The 14,865-nt window shown below is 32.6% G+C and overlaps 1 protein-coding gene across 5 annotated transcripts in view; it reads right to left on the bottom strand.

The window, feature by feature from the left end:
• LOC133190403 (glutamine-rich protein 2-like) overlaps positions 1-12,142 on the bottom strand; it is a 29,246-nt gene extending 17,104 nt beyond the window's left edge. For 4 of the 5 annotated variants that reach the window (XM_061326016.1, XM_061326014.1, XM_061326015.1 and 1 more), the window contains exons 1-9: positions 11,562-12,142; positions 10,697-10,780; positions 8,668-8,718; positions 8,209-8,373; positions 3,517-3,663; positions 3,366-3,411; positions 3,034-3,110; positions 1,593-2,354; positions 56-178 (exon numbers count right to left, since the gene is read on the bottom strand). In XM_061326016.1, coding sequence (XP_061182000.1) covers positions 56-178; positions 1,593-2,354; positions 3,034-3,110; positions 3,366-3,411; positions 3,517-3,663; positions 8,209-8,373; positions 8,668-8,718; positions 10,697-10,780; positions 11,562-12,041 — 1,935 coding nt within the window. In that variant the 5' untranslated portion in view covers positions 12,042-12,142. Of the gene's footprint in view, positions 1-55; positions 179-1,318; positions 1,520-1,592; positions 2,355-3,033; positions 3,111-3,365; positions 3,412-3,516; positions 3,664-8,208; positions 8,374-8,667; positions 8,719-10,696; positions 10,781-11,561 lie in introns of all 5 variants that reach the window. The other variant, XM_061326018.1, reaches the window with a different exon arrangement.
• Positions 12,143-14,865: the final 2,723 nt, after the last annotated feature.

Genomic DNA, 14,865 nt, shown 5'->3' with positions numbered 1-14,865 from the left:
ATATCTTTCAAATGAGGGTTTGCCGCAATGATCTACTTTTTTGTTACATTCCTACCTCTATCTGCTGAGTTCTGTTGTTATTTTCTTCAATAATATCCTTGGTGGTGCTGTGTAGCTTTTCCACCTCAGCTTGTAGCTGCAAAATAGCCTGCTGAGCCCTGCTGAGGGCATCGCTGTCCTATGGACACAAACACAAGCAAATTAACTGACAAAATTATTGAATGTTTATTTGTATCATTTTCATAAAATCTTTACATTATTTTATACATCTATCAATAAAAATCTGAATGTTATTACTTCAATTTTTTTTTAAATTTATAACTTGCAGAGTCTTAAGAAAATAAATTACTATTACATGTTTGAACATTTGATGTAAAGATCGATTGATGTTCAATCATTTATTCCGCTTAAAAAAAAGAAGAAAGAAAATCAAATGTCTCATTTTCAATGAAAAAAAGTAACAATGTTACTGAATTTGAATTATTAATTTTTGTGTCAATGTTGTTTAGACTTGCTGGGCAACAGAGTGCATGCACACAAAGATTGATTAATGTGAAACACTTGGGTGATGATAGAATGCTTAAGTAAAAATCAAAAATTGTTAATTCATGTTAGTGGTTATTTAGTCAGCTAGAACAAACTAACACTGTGTCAAGCTCATGGTGCAAAGCCACATTCAAAGTGATAAAAAAAGCAAAGAAAAACAGGTATCCGCAATCACTCACACCAAAGAATATGTGCGTTATTAAAAGTAAACAAAGAGTTGTATTTATACAGGGTTGGCCCTAGCAAAGACATTGTATATGCTTGGTAAACACCGCCTACAAAAACTGGCTTTTTATCTTTGCTGTTTCATGGATTTGTACTGAAAGCAACAACATTGTCATACATATATAATGCAATTAAATTCCCGTGTCTAATGCACCTCTCTTGGCAACATAAATGGAAGAACGTTACAAAGGGAAGAAAATAGAATACAAATGAACTTTTAAAAAGTTTGTTATATCGATTTTCCCCAAACTTCAAATGATATTTAATAAGCACCTCTTTTTCACCATCCTTGAAAAGTAAAGGGAATTTTAAATTGTAATCATTCAAATGTTCAGGAAATGAATTAAAACATACAAATAAAGAAATATTGATTGGAACTAGATATATACTGTAACGAAGGAGGAGTAACAATCGTGCCAATGGAAACATGATCTCATGCAAAATTCATGCGTAATCTTAACTTAAATCTACTGTCTGTTGAAAATCGTTTGCCACATACAGTGTTGTGAAACAGAAGTAAACTGCTAACTTGATTTCAAAACCTTACACTGCTATCAAATTCTGGCAAGCTGATACTAGAGGTATTCTGCGATTCTGATTGTATGACAACAGCCGATTTTGACTTTGTGGCAACCGTAGGTATTTCACACATTTTGCCAACAAATCCATCTGATTTTGACTCGATGACTGACATGCGAGTATTATAAACTATTCTCTCTTGCTCATCCAAATGGCTCTTTGTGTGGCCCTTAAAACAATTATACAAACTCTGCATTAATTCAAAATAAAAATTTAGTTCTAAGAAAGAAAAGTGTACTAACCAATTCATTCATGCCCGCTACTTTAGCTCTCATGAGAGCAAATTCTACTCCTTTAGCCATTCTCTTTAATTCATGATCCAAGGAGAAAATCTTATCCCTGACCAAGACTAGCTGATCATTCAGAACAAAAGCTAAATTTTTCAGTTTATTATTGGCCAGTTGTAACTCAGCACTGGAAAATGGTCGGTCTGGGGTTTCCTGGACTGCAACAATCTCTGTGTATTCTTCCTCAAAGATGGCCATGATCTCTTGTTCAAACTCACAGTTCCTCTCCTTGCTTTCTTCAGACCGTTCCTTCTTGGAGGGTGACCCCGGCTTCTGCTCCTCCCCAGAGTCTGTCTTAGCCTTCTCTTTCTCAGCACTTTTTCCTCGCTTTCCTTCAGCACTGGTGCCAGCCTTTTTTGCTGAGTCATCAGTCTTGCTTGCTTTGGCATCTGCTTTACTAAATTTAGTCTCAACCTTACTGTCTTTCTGATCTGACTTGGACTCACTGCTAATATTCTGGGCACTGTCTGATGATCCATATAAATCGGCTAAAGGATCTGGGCGATTTTTCTGCTGTTCTAACCAGTTAGTAAGATCAGACACTTGGCTCTGATAGGCACTATCATCCATCACCATATCTTGGAACATCTTGAGTTTGTCCTCGAGATTGGAAACTTTTTGAGTCAAGACATCTATGGCAATGTCTTGTAGTTCATGTGCATGTAGTTTTGTGAAGGAAACATCAGACATTCTTTTTCCATGATAAGAAATTGATTTCTTTATATTCAACAGCAGAAAGAGGTAGAAGATGACAAAGAGAAAAGACAGAAATGTAAGATAGGTTAGAGAAAGAATGACAACAATTAGCAACTTACAGTGGAGCCTCATTAAATCCGAATGCTTCATCTTCTGGTCAAATTTTTTGGGGTCAGGAACAGAATTTATATTTGTATTATCCATTATAAAAAGGATGTTTTGCTAATCCAGACCCTTCATTAACCTGGACAATTACCATGGGAACAAGAGCATCCAGATAAATGAGGCTCAACTGTATAGACAATGCTACATAATATTGGTAACATTAGTATTGCTACATCTACAAAACAAATTTAACTGGTAACATTATAAAGGTAGCAATACATGTATCAGCTGGCTCAAATTATTGCAATTCTACTATGAAATAATTCTGATGGCAATAATAAATAAATATGCAATTAAAAGGCTTAAAAGGTAACCAGAGGTGACCAGCCATATGAAAGACACCTGCTGGACAATATATGCACAGCCATGATTAAAGCCAGCCAGTTAATGATTGTAGGTGAATGGTCTAGCATGTAAGCGTATTATTAAAAATTTCTGCACTATCACAAGCACACAGTTGGGTTAATTTCACTCTACTTAGTAAAGAGGATTACAAATTGATTATATGGAAGGTCGACACCAAAGAATTAAATACCTTTTCTCTGGCCTGGGCAAGGGCATCTAAGTCTTCCTTCAGTTTAGATAGCTGTTCCAATAGGTCTCCAGATAGATCTAAAATCAGTCATTGTTTGTAAAATATTAACTTTTAAAAAAAAAGATCATAAACTAATACTGAAAGTAATCTTATCAAAATATTGGTATGCCAGTTTAATTAAAATATTGGTATGCAAGTTTAATTAAACAGTTTTCTAAATTGTGTTGCAAAAATTTTGAGTTTAGGTCGCTTTCCTTCTCAAATGTACTACTGGTAATTAGTTCTTGAAAATCTAGTTTTCATATCGCTTGCACAATTTCAAAGTGTCTTACTTAGGTTTTCCAATGCATCTTTGTCAAGCTTGTTCTTAATTTCAGCCTTAAAAAAAAAAGGACACGTAAAATAGCTATAAATATACTTCAAAATTCAAACAATATGGTATGCATTCTTAATTTTCACAATGATTTTAAACTTGATTCTCACCTCGAGAGCTTCTACCCTTTTCGTGAGAGCATCGTGACTCTCGCTCAATTTTCCTAGTTTTTCCAAGACGTCCAGCACTTCCGCTGACGGACCAGAACTAGCGGTGCTGACACGAGACAGGGGTCGGGAGGAAACAGGTCGGGAGGGCTTTAAAATTCAATTAAATTTAAAATCAAAATGACTCATTTATATTGAACAGATGCAATACAATGTAACAGACTAAAGACTAAGGCTACATGTATATATCAACATAATGGAAATTTTATTTCAAAACAAATTATATACGTAAGGGCCGGATTAAAAAACAAAATGACAAGGTGATTTTATAAATGTTAGTGGTTTTCTTTTTGTCACATATTAAATTTCTATGTCAAACATTTCAGTTTTCATAAAAGATAACTAAAAAGAGGTTCATTTAAATTTTTAATTAAAATTTGTGATTATTTATAACAGAGGAATTTTTTAATTAAAGACATGTTTTTACACCTGTTGAGATTAACAACTTTCATATCGTTCATATCATAAGAGGTCCATATTAATCTTTTAATTAAATGAACAGCTGCAAGCTTTTATGTGAAAAAAAAGAGCAATGGCCGAACATCAGTACAGGTGAATTGACGGGAAATATATATTAAAGTCATGCATCATAATAGGGTACCTGCATTGTCTGCAATATATTTCATCTTGTAGCACAAGGAAATATGGTCAAGGTACACTTCAGTGTTTTATTATATGTCTCATATCTGAGTGACATTTTCAGAGCATTTACAAAGTTAAAGTGGATAGATACACAATAGTTGCACATGTATAATGATACAGCATACTAAAAGAAAAATGCCATATAAAGAATATGCTCTTTTGTGGAATTTGTAGAGTTATATACATTACCCATATGATGAATAGTATGTTTAATACAAACCCTGTGTCTATGCTAAGAAGAAATTGTGGAAAATGAAACAAATAATTTTTTTTAAAATGTGACTTAAGTTTAAAAGTATTTGCACAAGTTAATTTTTTTTAACTGAAATGCAAAGTCATCAGATCCATGTGTTCTACATTTCTGAAACATTAAACAGACAAATAATTGTATCTGATTAATTAAATGAAAGATTTACTTAACACTGCATAACAAACAATTGGACATGTAAACAAATATTACATATTACTAGCTTGCAAGCAATCAATGACATGAATAAAAAATTAGGTTAAGTTAAACATAAAAACAACAATAACAGGATGTATTTGTGAATCGAAACACTGTATTCTCTTTAGAGAAGTGGACAGGCTTTTGCCTACATCCACATGTGGATGTAGGCAAAAGCCTGTCCACTTCTCTAAAGAGAATAGAAACACTGATGCCCCCATATAGCAGCTCATGGCCAATGTTAAAGTTTTCTAGAAGTAGGTCAAACTCCAAGGTCAAGGTTATGAGTTAAAAAAATGTTGGTACTCAAAGAAAGGTCTTGTCAGAAGGCATACACAGTGAAGTATGAAAGCCCTAGTACCAACCATTCAGAAATTATGACCAATGTTAAAATTTTTCAAGAGTATGTCAAACTCAGAGGTCATGAGGTCAAAAACATAGGTGCCAAAAGAAAGGTCTTGTCACAAGGAATTCACAAGTAAAATATGAAAGCCCTAGCACCAACCAATTAGGTCCTGGCCAAGGTTAAAGTTTTTTCAAAGTAGATGAAACTCCAAGGTCAAGGTCAGGAGGTCAAAAATGTTGGTATCCACAGAAAGGTCTTGTCACAAGAAATACACAATTGAAATATAAAAGTCCTGGCATCCATCATTAAATAGTTATGGCAAAGGTTAACGTTTTTCAATAGTAGGTCCAACTCCTAGGTCAAGGTCAGGAGGTCAAAAAGTTAGTGCCAAAGGAAAGATTTTGTCACACAAGTAATACATATGTGAAAAATGAAAGTCCTAGTACCAACTGTTCAAAACTTACAGCCAAGCTTAACGTTCATTAAAGTTTTTCAAAAGTAGGTCAAACTTCAAGGTCGTGAGGTCAAAACTGTTGGTACCAAAAGAAAGACTTTGTCACAAGTAAAAGACACATAAAATATGTTAGCCCTGGCATCAACTGCTCAAAAGTTTAATAGCCAAGGTTAAAGTTTATGCAGACAAACAGACAGAGGGACGGGTCACAAACTATATGCACTGGAATTTACAAATATGGGGGCAAAAAAATTATATAATATGAATACCTATAAAAACTGCAGTGATTAGGAAAATGGGGGAGTATATTTTTAGGGTTATTTTACCATAAGTGGAAAAAAGGGTACTCATTCTTTTACCTTAACAGTGATTTTAAGTATTGTTAGAGGAAATTATGTTCCAACTGATTTTGTAAGTATCAAGAATTGTGTGGGAGAAGGGTTTAGGGGCCTCAGACTTCAAACTCATTAATATGTGCCCTTATACTTACTGGGCGAGACTGTGATTCTGGTTTCAAGAGAGAATCTGAGAACTAAAGTCCAAAAAGTAAAAATTATTTGCGAATTAATTTACAGATTACACATTTTCCTGATCAAAGCCTGTCTACCTTGACCTGTCTCTTGGTAGATGTTTTTCATAAAATGATAAGAATCAAACAATTAACAGTAAACGGTTGAGATTTGTGCCAAAAAGTTACCATAATTTAGTCAAAATTCAATTCTCAATATTTAAGTAATATACATTTTATTTTTCTCACTTAAAGCTGCACATGTACCCTGTAGGGATGCTAACAAGTAGCCTTAAAAATCTAGGAATGAAAATACACTCTAAAATAGTACATATCACATATAATGCAGGCAAGCAAACACATATTCCACTCCATAGCTTCATATATATAGATGTGGTCTAATAAGGTCAATAATTAATACAAATTTTCTTAGAAATATAGTCCAAGTTACAGATTTTCATGCAATCCGCTAAATGCAATAAAATATTAATTGCAAATGAATATGTGGCACTGTCAAACTCAAACACTACATTAAAAACTTTTAAATATGTTTTCTAGCACCAAGTGAATAATGTTTCACCATAAATGACACAGTAGAAAGCAAATTCATAAAATGTGCATGAGTTTCACTTATCAATATACATTCTCCCTTCTAGAGGATAGAATTGGACCATAACCAGTGGATTTTTATTGCCTGACACAAGTATCTGAATACCCAACATTACAGACGGACAATGCACTGCATAAAACAACACTAGACATTTAACATTAATTGACAAATTTGCTTAGCATTCACTTGCACAATTATACAAACCTTTAATCTATTCTTGAAAAAAAAAGAACAAAAAATAGTGATAATTTAATGAAAAAAAAACCATGAAAAAAGCTAAAGAATAACATCTGTGACATCATAGACAGAAGAATCTAACAGAGATACAGAAATAAATAGCCAAAAATAAATGAAATAACTGACAACATATAAACATCACACTATAACTATTCACAAACACCAGTATTTGCCTTAATTAGTACAATTGTATTTTAAACTGTATGCTTGATTGTTTTTAGAATTCTCCCCCCCCCCCCCCCCCAACTTTTGTCTTTTTTTTAAGGGGCAGGGTGCTTCATGATTTATAAAAGCAGTTAAAGCTGAAGGAAAATGAAATAAAAATCACACTGAAAGATATATGATGTTACAATGTACATAATGCATCTTCAAAGGAAGAACAAGAGTGTCTGGAATTTAACTGTCGTTGTGATAAATCAAATTTTCATGTCTCTGAATCTCAAGCATAACCTGGATACAATGTATATACTACATATATCACAAGTGTAAATTTGTATAAATTTTGCATTAATTCTAGCCAATATATATTCAAGAAAGATAGTCAAACTGAAAAGATTTGTATGATGCATATATATACATGCAAGCAAGTTCTATTGTACGTCAAACTTGATTTAATAGTTTTGCATGATAACTTTATGTACACTAAATACTTGAAAACACTTTAAGGATTATCTAAAACACTTAAGAGAAGAACAGAAGAAAAGATGCATTGTCCAAACAGGTAGAAAACTTTATCATAGCAATTCAACTACACGGAGAAGAAGACCCAGGGTAGCTAGCTTAGGGAACTCTTCTGATACTTGAGGTTGTCAAACACAGACACTGGACAAATATTTGACAGTGGTATAATCTTATCGGTATATTCTGCCACGACAAAGTCGAATGTGTATATTGATTGGAGCATTGATCTACATTCATTAGACCTGTAACGCGATACCATTATCTAACGAACCTTCCTGTTCCAAGTCTTAATACACAATGAATACTTAAATGACTGGAACATGATACACAGACACCATTGTCTACAATTTCAAAATTGTAAATCTAATCAGCATTAACACTTTGACAAGTATTGTGAATTGTGTGAATAGACTAAATTTAAGAAATTGGTAGTGAATTATTATCTATATTATTACCTACTTACAGTATCTGTATAAATATTAATTATTGTTTACCCAAATAGATCACTTTTTGTGCTTACTCTTGACCCAAAACCCATCATAAAATCCTTTCTCTCTTTCAGTGTTCAAATATTTATGGTAACCTCATTTTATAATCTGTTTAATGTCGTCTTCAGACTTCTCGCAACCAAAACAAAAAAAAAAAAAAAACTCTTGCTTACTACAATTTTATCTATCTGTCAATACTGGAAGAAGAAAAATCCAATACTTACAGGGTCTGTTTGGGACGATATCTCTACAACGACCCGTTCCTGAGGTTGCATGTTTTCCCAGTCTCTTTTGATTCCTAGAAGGGCGTCCTCTAAGGCAGGCCAGGTCACATACTGGGCCAACTCCTCAGGGGTGGGGAGCAGAGAAAATTTCTCATTCAATTCATCCTGCAAAAAGGTGATTATAAAGAAAGATAAATGAAAAGAAGATGACTGAAGCCAAAATATATTAAATCATAAAAGGCAAAAAAATTTAGCTGATATATAAAATTACATGTATGAAAAGTTTATGTAATGCATTTATTTCTACAGAAACTAAATATTCTTCACTTAATCACAGCAATGCACTCAAAGTTGTTATGGAGGTCTTTTATGACAATAAAAGCTAGAGAGATCAAAGCCAAGACAACATGGTAACCACTTCACATTTGTTTCTTTTTTGGAAAAGTTTAATTTACTCACTGTTTTCTTTTCTAAATCAGCCAATCTTTTCAAGAGGTCATCGATATTCAACTGAAACACATCAAAAAGATTTTAAAAATTCACCAATAAACGATACAAAGTAATTTACTATGATGCCATTGAATAAAAAGGTGGAGGGAAGATTAATGTACTGATCAATTCCAAGTGAATGCGACTTGAAATATCATTTATTTTTCAAAACTCTCTCTAATTTAATGTTCTTTTTTTTGAAATTGAATTTTCTGAATTATATTTACATAAGATACATAATACTGGCTAAAAGTTTAGGATTAACCTTACTGGCTTTTGTTTGTCGGAAACATTAGAGCCAGTTAGATGTGTACATGTACTTTTAAAAACTGGATTTAAATCTGTTTTTAAAGACTTTGATCTGTATTGTGGGTCAAATATCTTCTTGATCTTGAATAATTGAAAGTAAAATCGTGTGTCAATTCTACAATGGTCTTAGTTCTAACCTCTTTCTAGACATTTTTTTTTCAAAATGAAGATTATAAAGCTATATCGCCCATCTTATAAATGTACAGATATATGATTAAAAGAGCTTCAAAATTACATAAATGTAGAAAATATATATGACCTCTTCTTGAAAATTTAAAATTACTGAAAATTCTGCTAAAACTGTTATATGTGAATTAAAATACATGTACATACAACAACATATATTCAAATATACATCTACATGCATGTATCTGATTGCAGGAAATAATTAAATGCTAGACATTTTTCCCAGAAATAAAAATATAATGGATAAATTAAAAATTCTTGTCGAGTTGAAACCAAGTTTTGGCACACAGTAATGTATTAACATACAGATTCATCAATGATTCTAAATTCTTTCCATGTTTTAAAATGTGCCCATGCAAATGTCACTTGGTTTTCGAAACCCAATATCAGAAAAAAAATACACAAAATCTGCTTCCATAAATAGTCTTATGGTGAAACCTTTTGAACTAATTCTCTCAATATCTATCTATACTTGTTGAGAATCTGTCAAATGTACATGTAAATATATACCTAGCATTTACTACATTGATTTAATAGAGGTGTATATATTTCTATGAGAAATTATATTGAATTTTGAAATCAAATCCTTTGAATGGTTTTTATGACTATACAGTGTATGTGTGAGTTTATTTTTTAGCTTATTGTATGTTTGTTATGGAAAGGTAGGTACACACAAATGATAGGTGGACACTCAACAAAACAAAAAAAACTTGGAATATGGCCCTATAGACTTTGAGAGACTGTATGTCAAATTTGCTGCTACACTTATTACTTAATGTTCATAGTGCATATGAATTATCACTTTGAAATTACCAATTACATACACTTATTGTAAATTATATTATATAGTACCTATATTTAGAATATTACAATTATGTAAGAAGGTGTACTTTATCTTGCAAATACAATATGTGTCTACATTTGTAAATCTGGTCTCATTTACATGTTCTGTAAGTGTTCCTACACCTTTTCAGCTTACGGTAGAATTCAAAAGGTGTAACATATATATACACTGGTAGTCAGTATATAGATATACATGTACTTAATTTCATATAACCGGATTTTTAAAAAACCCAATATATACTACCTCTCAAAAATTCATGTTGATCATTTGTTAGCTTAGCAGTTACACATAGAAATTTCTGTAACATTGAGTGGGATTCGATAATTGTTCATATGCACAAGAAATCAGAATGATGAGAAATCTTAATGTAATTTAAACTGTATGGTTACTTATATTTTTATAATAGAAGATTTCATATATATTCCTGATACAGTTGAACTTTGGTATCTCGGACACCAATATCTTGAATACAATGGATATGTCGAAGTGATTTGGAAGTCCTAACCACTAACTCTTGAAGTATTTTACCCTCATTATCTCAAATACTCAGATATCTTGAAGTTTCTTCTCGGCCCCATCGAGTTTGAGATAATGAGGTTTAACTGTATAAGTTTAATGCTATAAAATATAACATATTTCTACACCTCTATTTTTACTTACCCCACTGATCTTGTCATTCAATCTTTTGTTTTCCTGCTCCAGTTTCTTTATGTTTTTCATTAATCCATCAACAAGGTTGTGTAACTGAAATTAAGGGGACAAAAACTTTTCTTTATACATGTATATATATAATATTACATACATTTAATAATCAACACATTCAATTTCAAAAAAAAGTTTGATTTTTGTGGTAGAAAAAAACATGTTTTTTTGTAAAATATTTCTTTGGGCAATCTTTAAAAATTATTTGTTTGCCCACTCCCGACCAACTGCCTAAAAACGGCCTGATCGACTCACAACTTATTTTGACCTTCAGAAAACAATTATTTTTCCATTCATTAATCTAACTATTTTAAATGAATATTTTTGCTCCTAGCTGACCTACCCAGTTATTTTATTCTGAGTCGAGAGAGGGCAAGCAAACATTTTTTTAAAAGATGGCCTTGTCACATTTCTTTTTCTTTTCTGTATGTTATTCACCAAGTGAGTACTGAGGGATTTAGAAATTGGAAAAAGGGTGCATGCTTACATGTATAAGATGTAAACCTTATTAAAAGTGTATATTTACTGTATCTTTAAAAATGCTAAATTTACATTAAATTTATATTTAAACAGGATTTTTTGTTTTTTGGCTTTAGTTTTCTCCCTTAATAACAACAAACATAATGTACTTGTTTTTCTGTATTAAAAAAAAAAATAATATTCAATAAGTGATAGCTGTATTAAGTCACAGGAGCGCTTGCGTTTTTGACAGCAACAATTAATCACAAGGATATTATCATTTATTAGGAGGAATGAGGTATTTTATAAATGAGCCAAATTGCTGACGCTGACTGGGGACTCATGGTTTTGTGGCCTAGCTTACCTCATCCAACCCATCTGAATTAGCATCCACTTTCTTCTGGATTTTAATATATTTCCAGACATCAGCTACTGGTGTATTTAAAGATGGATCCATATTACCCCTTTCAAATAACTCCTTGTAAGTTGGTAGTTCGTTTCCATACTTCTCCAACTGTTCCGACATTTTTGCAACTTTGACTTCCAAATGGTGATAAGGTGATTTATTCCGACTTTTAATTGATGTTGACTTTTCACTTAATGCATCCTCAGAATCTTCACCCCTACCACTATCTATATCACTCAAACTCGAAATCTGCCTCTGTTTTGAGGATGACAGGAAGTCGCGATCAAATTCATTTATTTCTGCTTGAACATCCAAAATGTTCAACTTTTTCAGCATAGCATGTAAAAGAGTGTGTAAAACATTAAAATTAACAGCACCAACTTCTGGAGTCCCGAGGGCCAGATCGACCATCTGTGCAAGCTTCACTTGAGTCGGCATTTTGGACTGAAGTAAAATTTCCGACTGACAATAACGAGAATAGAAGGCTTAACTAAAATATATTCAACTTTTCGCACTCCATGCCCATGATGTTCCTCTTGAAACACCACTGATATTCATGCGCCTTTCACTTCCGGTTTGTCTATTACAATACTTTCACTGAAAAGTGGACAGATCATTTATAAATATACATGAAAAGATGTAAATTTATCGTTCTGTAATGATTTTACATAATAATTTAGATTCATGTAGTTCCGTTTATCTGCAATTGTTGCACTATTGTTTCCGCGTAATATTTCGAACTAATTTGTAGTTAGGTTGTTCTTGACAACAAGAAGCGACAAAATACTTTTAAACCCTGTAACGAGCAACCGCAAAAGAGACGATGTCTTTCAAATCAATATAAAAAGTCGAGAAACTGTAATCAGTTCTATATCGTACAGAGACAAACCAATGAGTATATGCATTATATGCATAGGAAATTCTGATAAATAATTTTTGAGATAGAAATTCTATAGGTAATATTTCCATCTGTTCAAAACTCTCTCTCTCTATCTGTCTCTCTCTATTGATCGTTAGTACATGTACCACTGAAATTTCGGAATAATAACCTAATTTATACAAACTTTCATATGTGGGCCTATCTGACAGCTCTGATATTAATTAAGGGTTTAAAAATTCTAAACAAACTCAAAAAATTCTTTCAAGCTAGAAAGAGTTATGCCCCATGGATACATGTTGTACATGTAGCTCTACGCGGTTTTTCTATGGACGGTCTTTTTTTGTAAAACATAACAATTCTTCTGAAAGTCCATGTGATCATGTAAGATAAAAAAAATTCGTGCAGATCAATACAGAATTCAGATGAGATTTATCTCAATCAAAATGAATCCAACTACGGAACGCCAAATCAAAATAAATTTAACTCAAATAGCCTAACTGTTCTTTAAGATCTTCCAATAGCATTATTAGAAGATATCATCAATTCATTTCAACTGAAAATGTCTTCAAGTAATTGATAGTATCATCACTGCTGAATTATTGCGCGCATTTATTCAATCATTGATATCATTTAATGCTGAAATGATGCATCAAATAAATCAATGAATGATGATTTATTTGAGGAAATAATTGTTCAGATGCGCGTATCAATTCAATTATTGCTCTCGTCAACTCAATTCAAAGAAATCTTCGAATTCAGTTGAATGGAAGAGAAAATGAATCATTGATACCAAGATCTAATTAGTACTCCACTACATTCAGGCCCATAGGAAGCAATTTCAGTGGGGGAGGGGGGGGGGAGCACAGCCATACATTTTCAACAACCAAATATTCCTTGACAAGCCAAAAAAAAAAGTCATCAGAGGTTTTCATTGAGGGGACACAAGCATATAGTAGCTATGTTATATCTATAGTTATCTATATACCGGCAAAATTATTGGGTGCTCCCCCCCCCCCTCCGTTCCTACGGTCATGTCATTAAATTGCATTGATGCACGCATTATACTGTAAACGTATTACATTTGGTTGTGTATTCTATTAAGCGCCTTTCGCGGGAAGCAGCTTCCGCTAAATCAAGTACTTTGCTAATTGTGAAATGTCTTGTGTACACAACATATTCATATAAAGTACATTCAGAAAGCGCTAATTATAAATCAAATCTACTCTAACTTGTTGAAAAATCAGTTTCCGCTAAATATCGTACAAGTCAAATTAAATACATTTACAAAAGTAATAATTTTAATGAATTGAATTAATAACATCTTTAAATAATTTACGGTATATGTTTTCAATTATCTGAGTTCATGTACTTGGCGCTCTATAGCCAGTGAGCTGAAGATCTGCATCTAATATAGAATAATCAGAAATCAAATGTGTATACTCATACACGCTTTTGTTCCGATAAATATTTTCGCACCAAAATTAAGAGGGAAATGCAAAACAAAATTAAAATCCGTAATATTGGACGAGTTTAAGAAATATATACAATAGCTGGAGAGGAGCACGTCATTAAAATCAATACTCACTGAAAAAAGGCCCTAATAAGAATTTGAAAATATAGAATTAGAGGGCTGGATGTTCCGTAGTGTAATTAAAACAAAGAGAGGGACCTGAAGAAAAATATATTTCATGTGCGGATCTAGGGAGGAGGAAAGGGGGGGGGGTTTCCAGCCCTCTGGAATTTGCAGATTTTTTTTCACGTTTGGGAATGGACTTTACGTTTTTATTTTTTATTTTTTGTTTGTTTGTTTGTTTGTTTTTGTTTCTGTGTTTGATACTTTTTTAAAAATTTTATTTTATTTTATTTATTTATTTATTTTTTTGCTTGTCAAGAAATTTTGACAGGGGTGCCCCCCGGAACAAAATAACTGGATCCGCGCCAGTATGTGTCCTGTTGCGTAATCTTACTCATCTGAAAAATGTGCCAGATGCCGTAAGGCTCTTACTTAGCATATACACGTATTTCTATTCCCAGCAAAATTACCTATGCTATAGTTTAGGTAGACTAAGAGGATTGTATTGTTACCAATTTAAAAGCATAAATAAAGATCAATGAATCAAATTTTGAAATGCCTCTTATTCTTCTGAAAAGTTTTTCTTCAATATCAATCTCATGATCAAAATATGATTTTTCTTTACATTTAATGAAAACCAAAATCTACAACAAATATTGAAAGAATGAAAAAGTATACTTGTTATTACGAATATAGCTCAGGTACAATTGTACAAGGGGAGGACACAGTGATTCTGAAACACCCCCAAATTCAAGGAAATCTTGAATCCGCTCCTGCAAAAATATAGGTCGTCAGAGTCAGCATGGATC

This window comes from Saccostrea echinata, unplaced genomic scaffold (assembly GCF_033153115.1).
Source record: "Saccostrea echinata isolate AGI-Se365-2 ecotype Australia unplaced genomic scaffold, CSIRO_AGI_Sech_v1 ptg000022l, whole genome shotgun sequence".
Taxonomy (NCBI): Eukaryota; Metazoa; Mollusca; class Bivalvia; order Ostreida; family Ostreidae; genus Saccostrea; species Saccostrea echinata.
The sequence above is the reverse complement of the archived record's forward strand: the minus strand, read 5'-3'. Positions and strand labels throughout refer to the sequence as shown.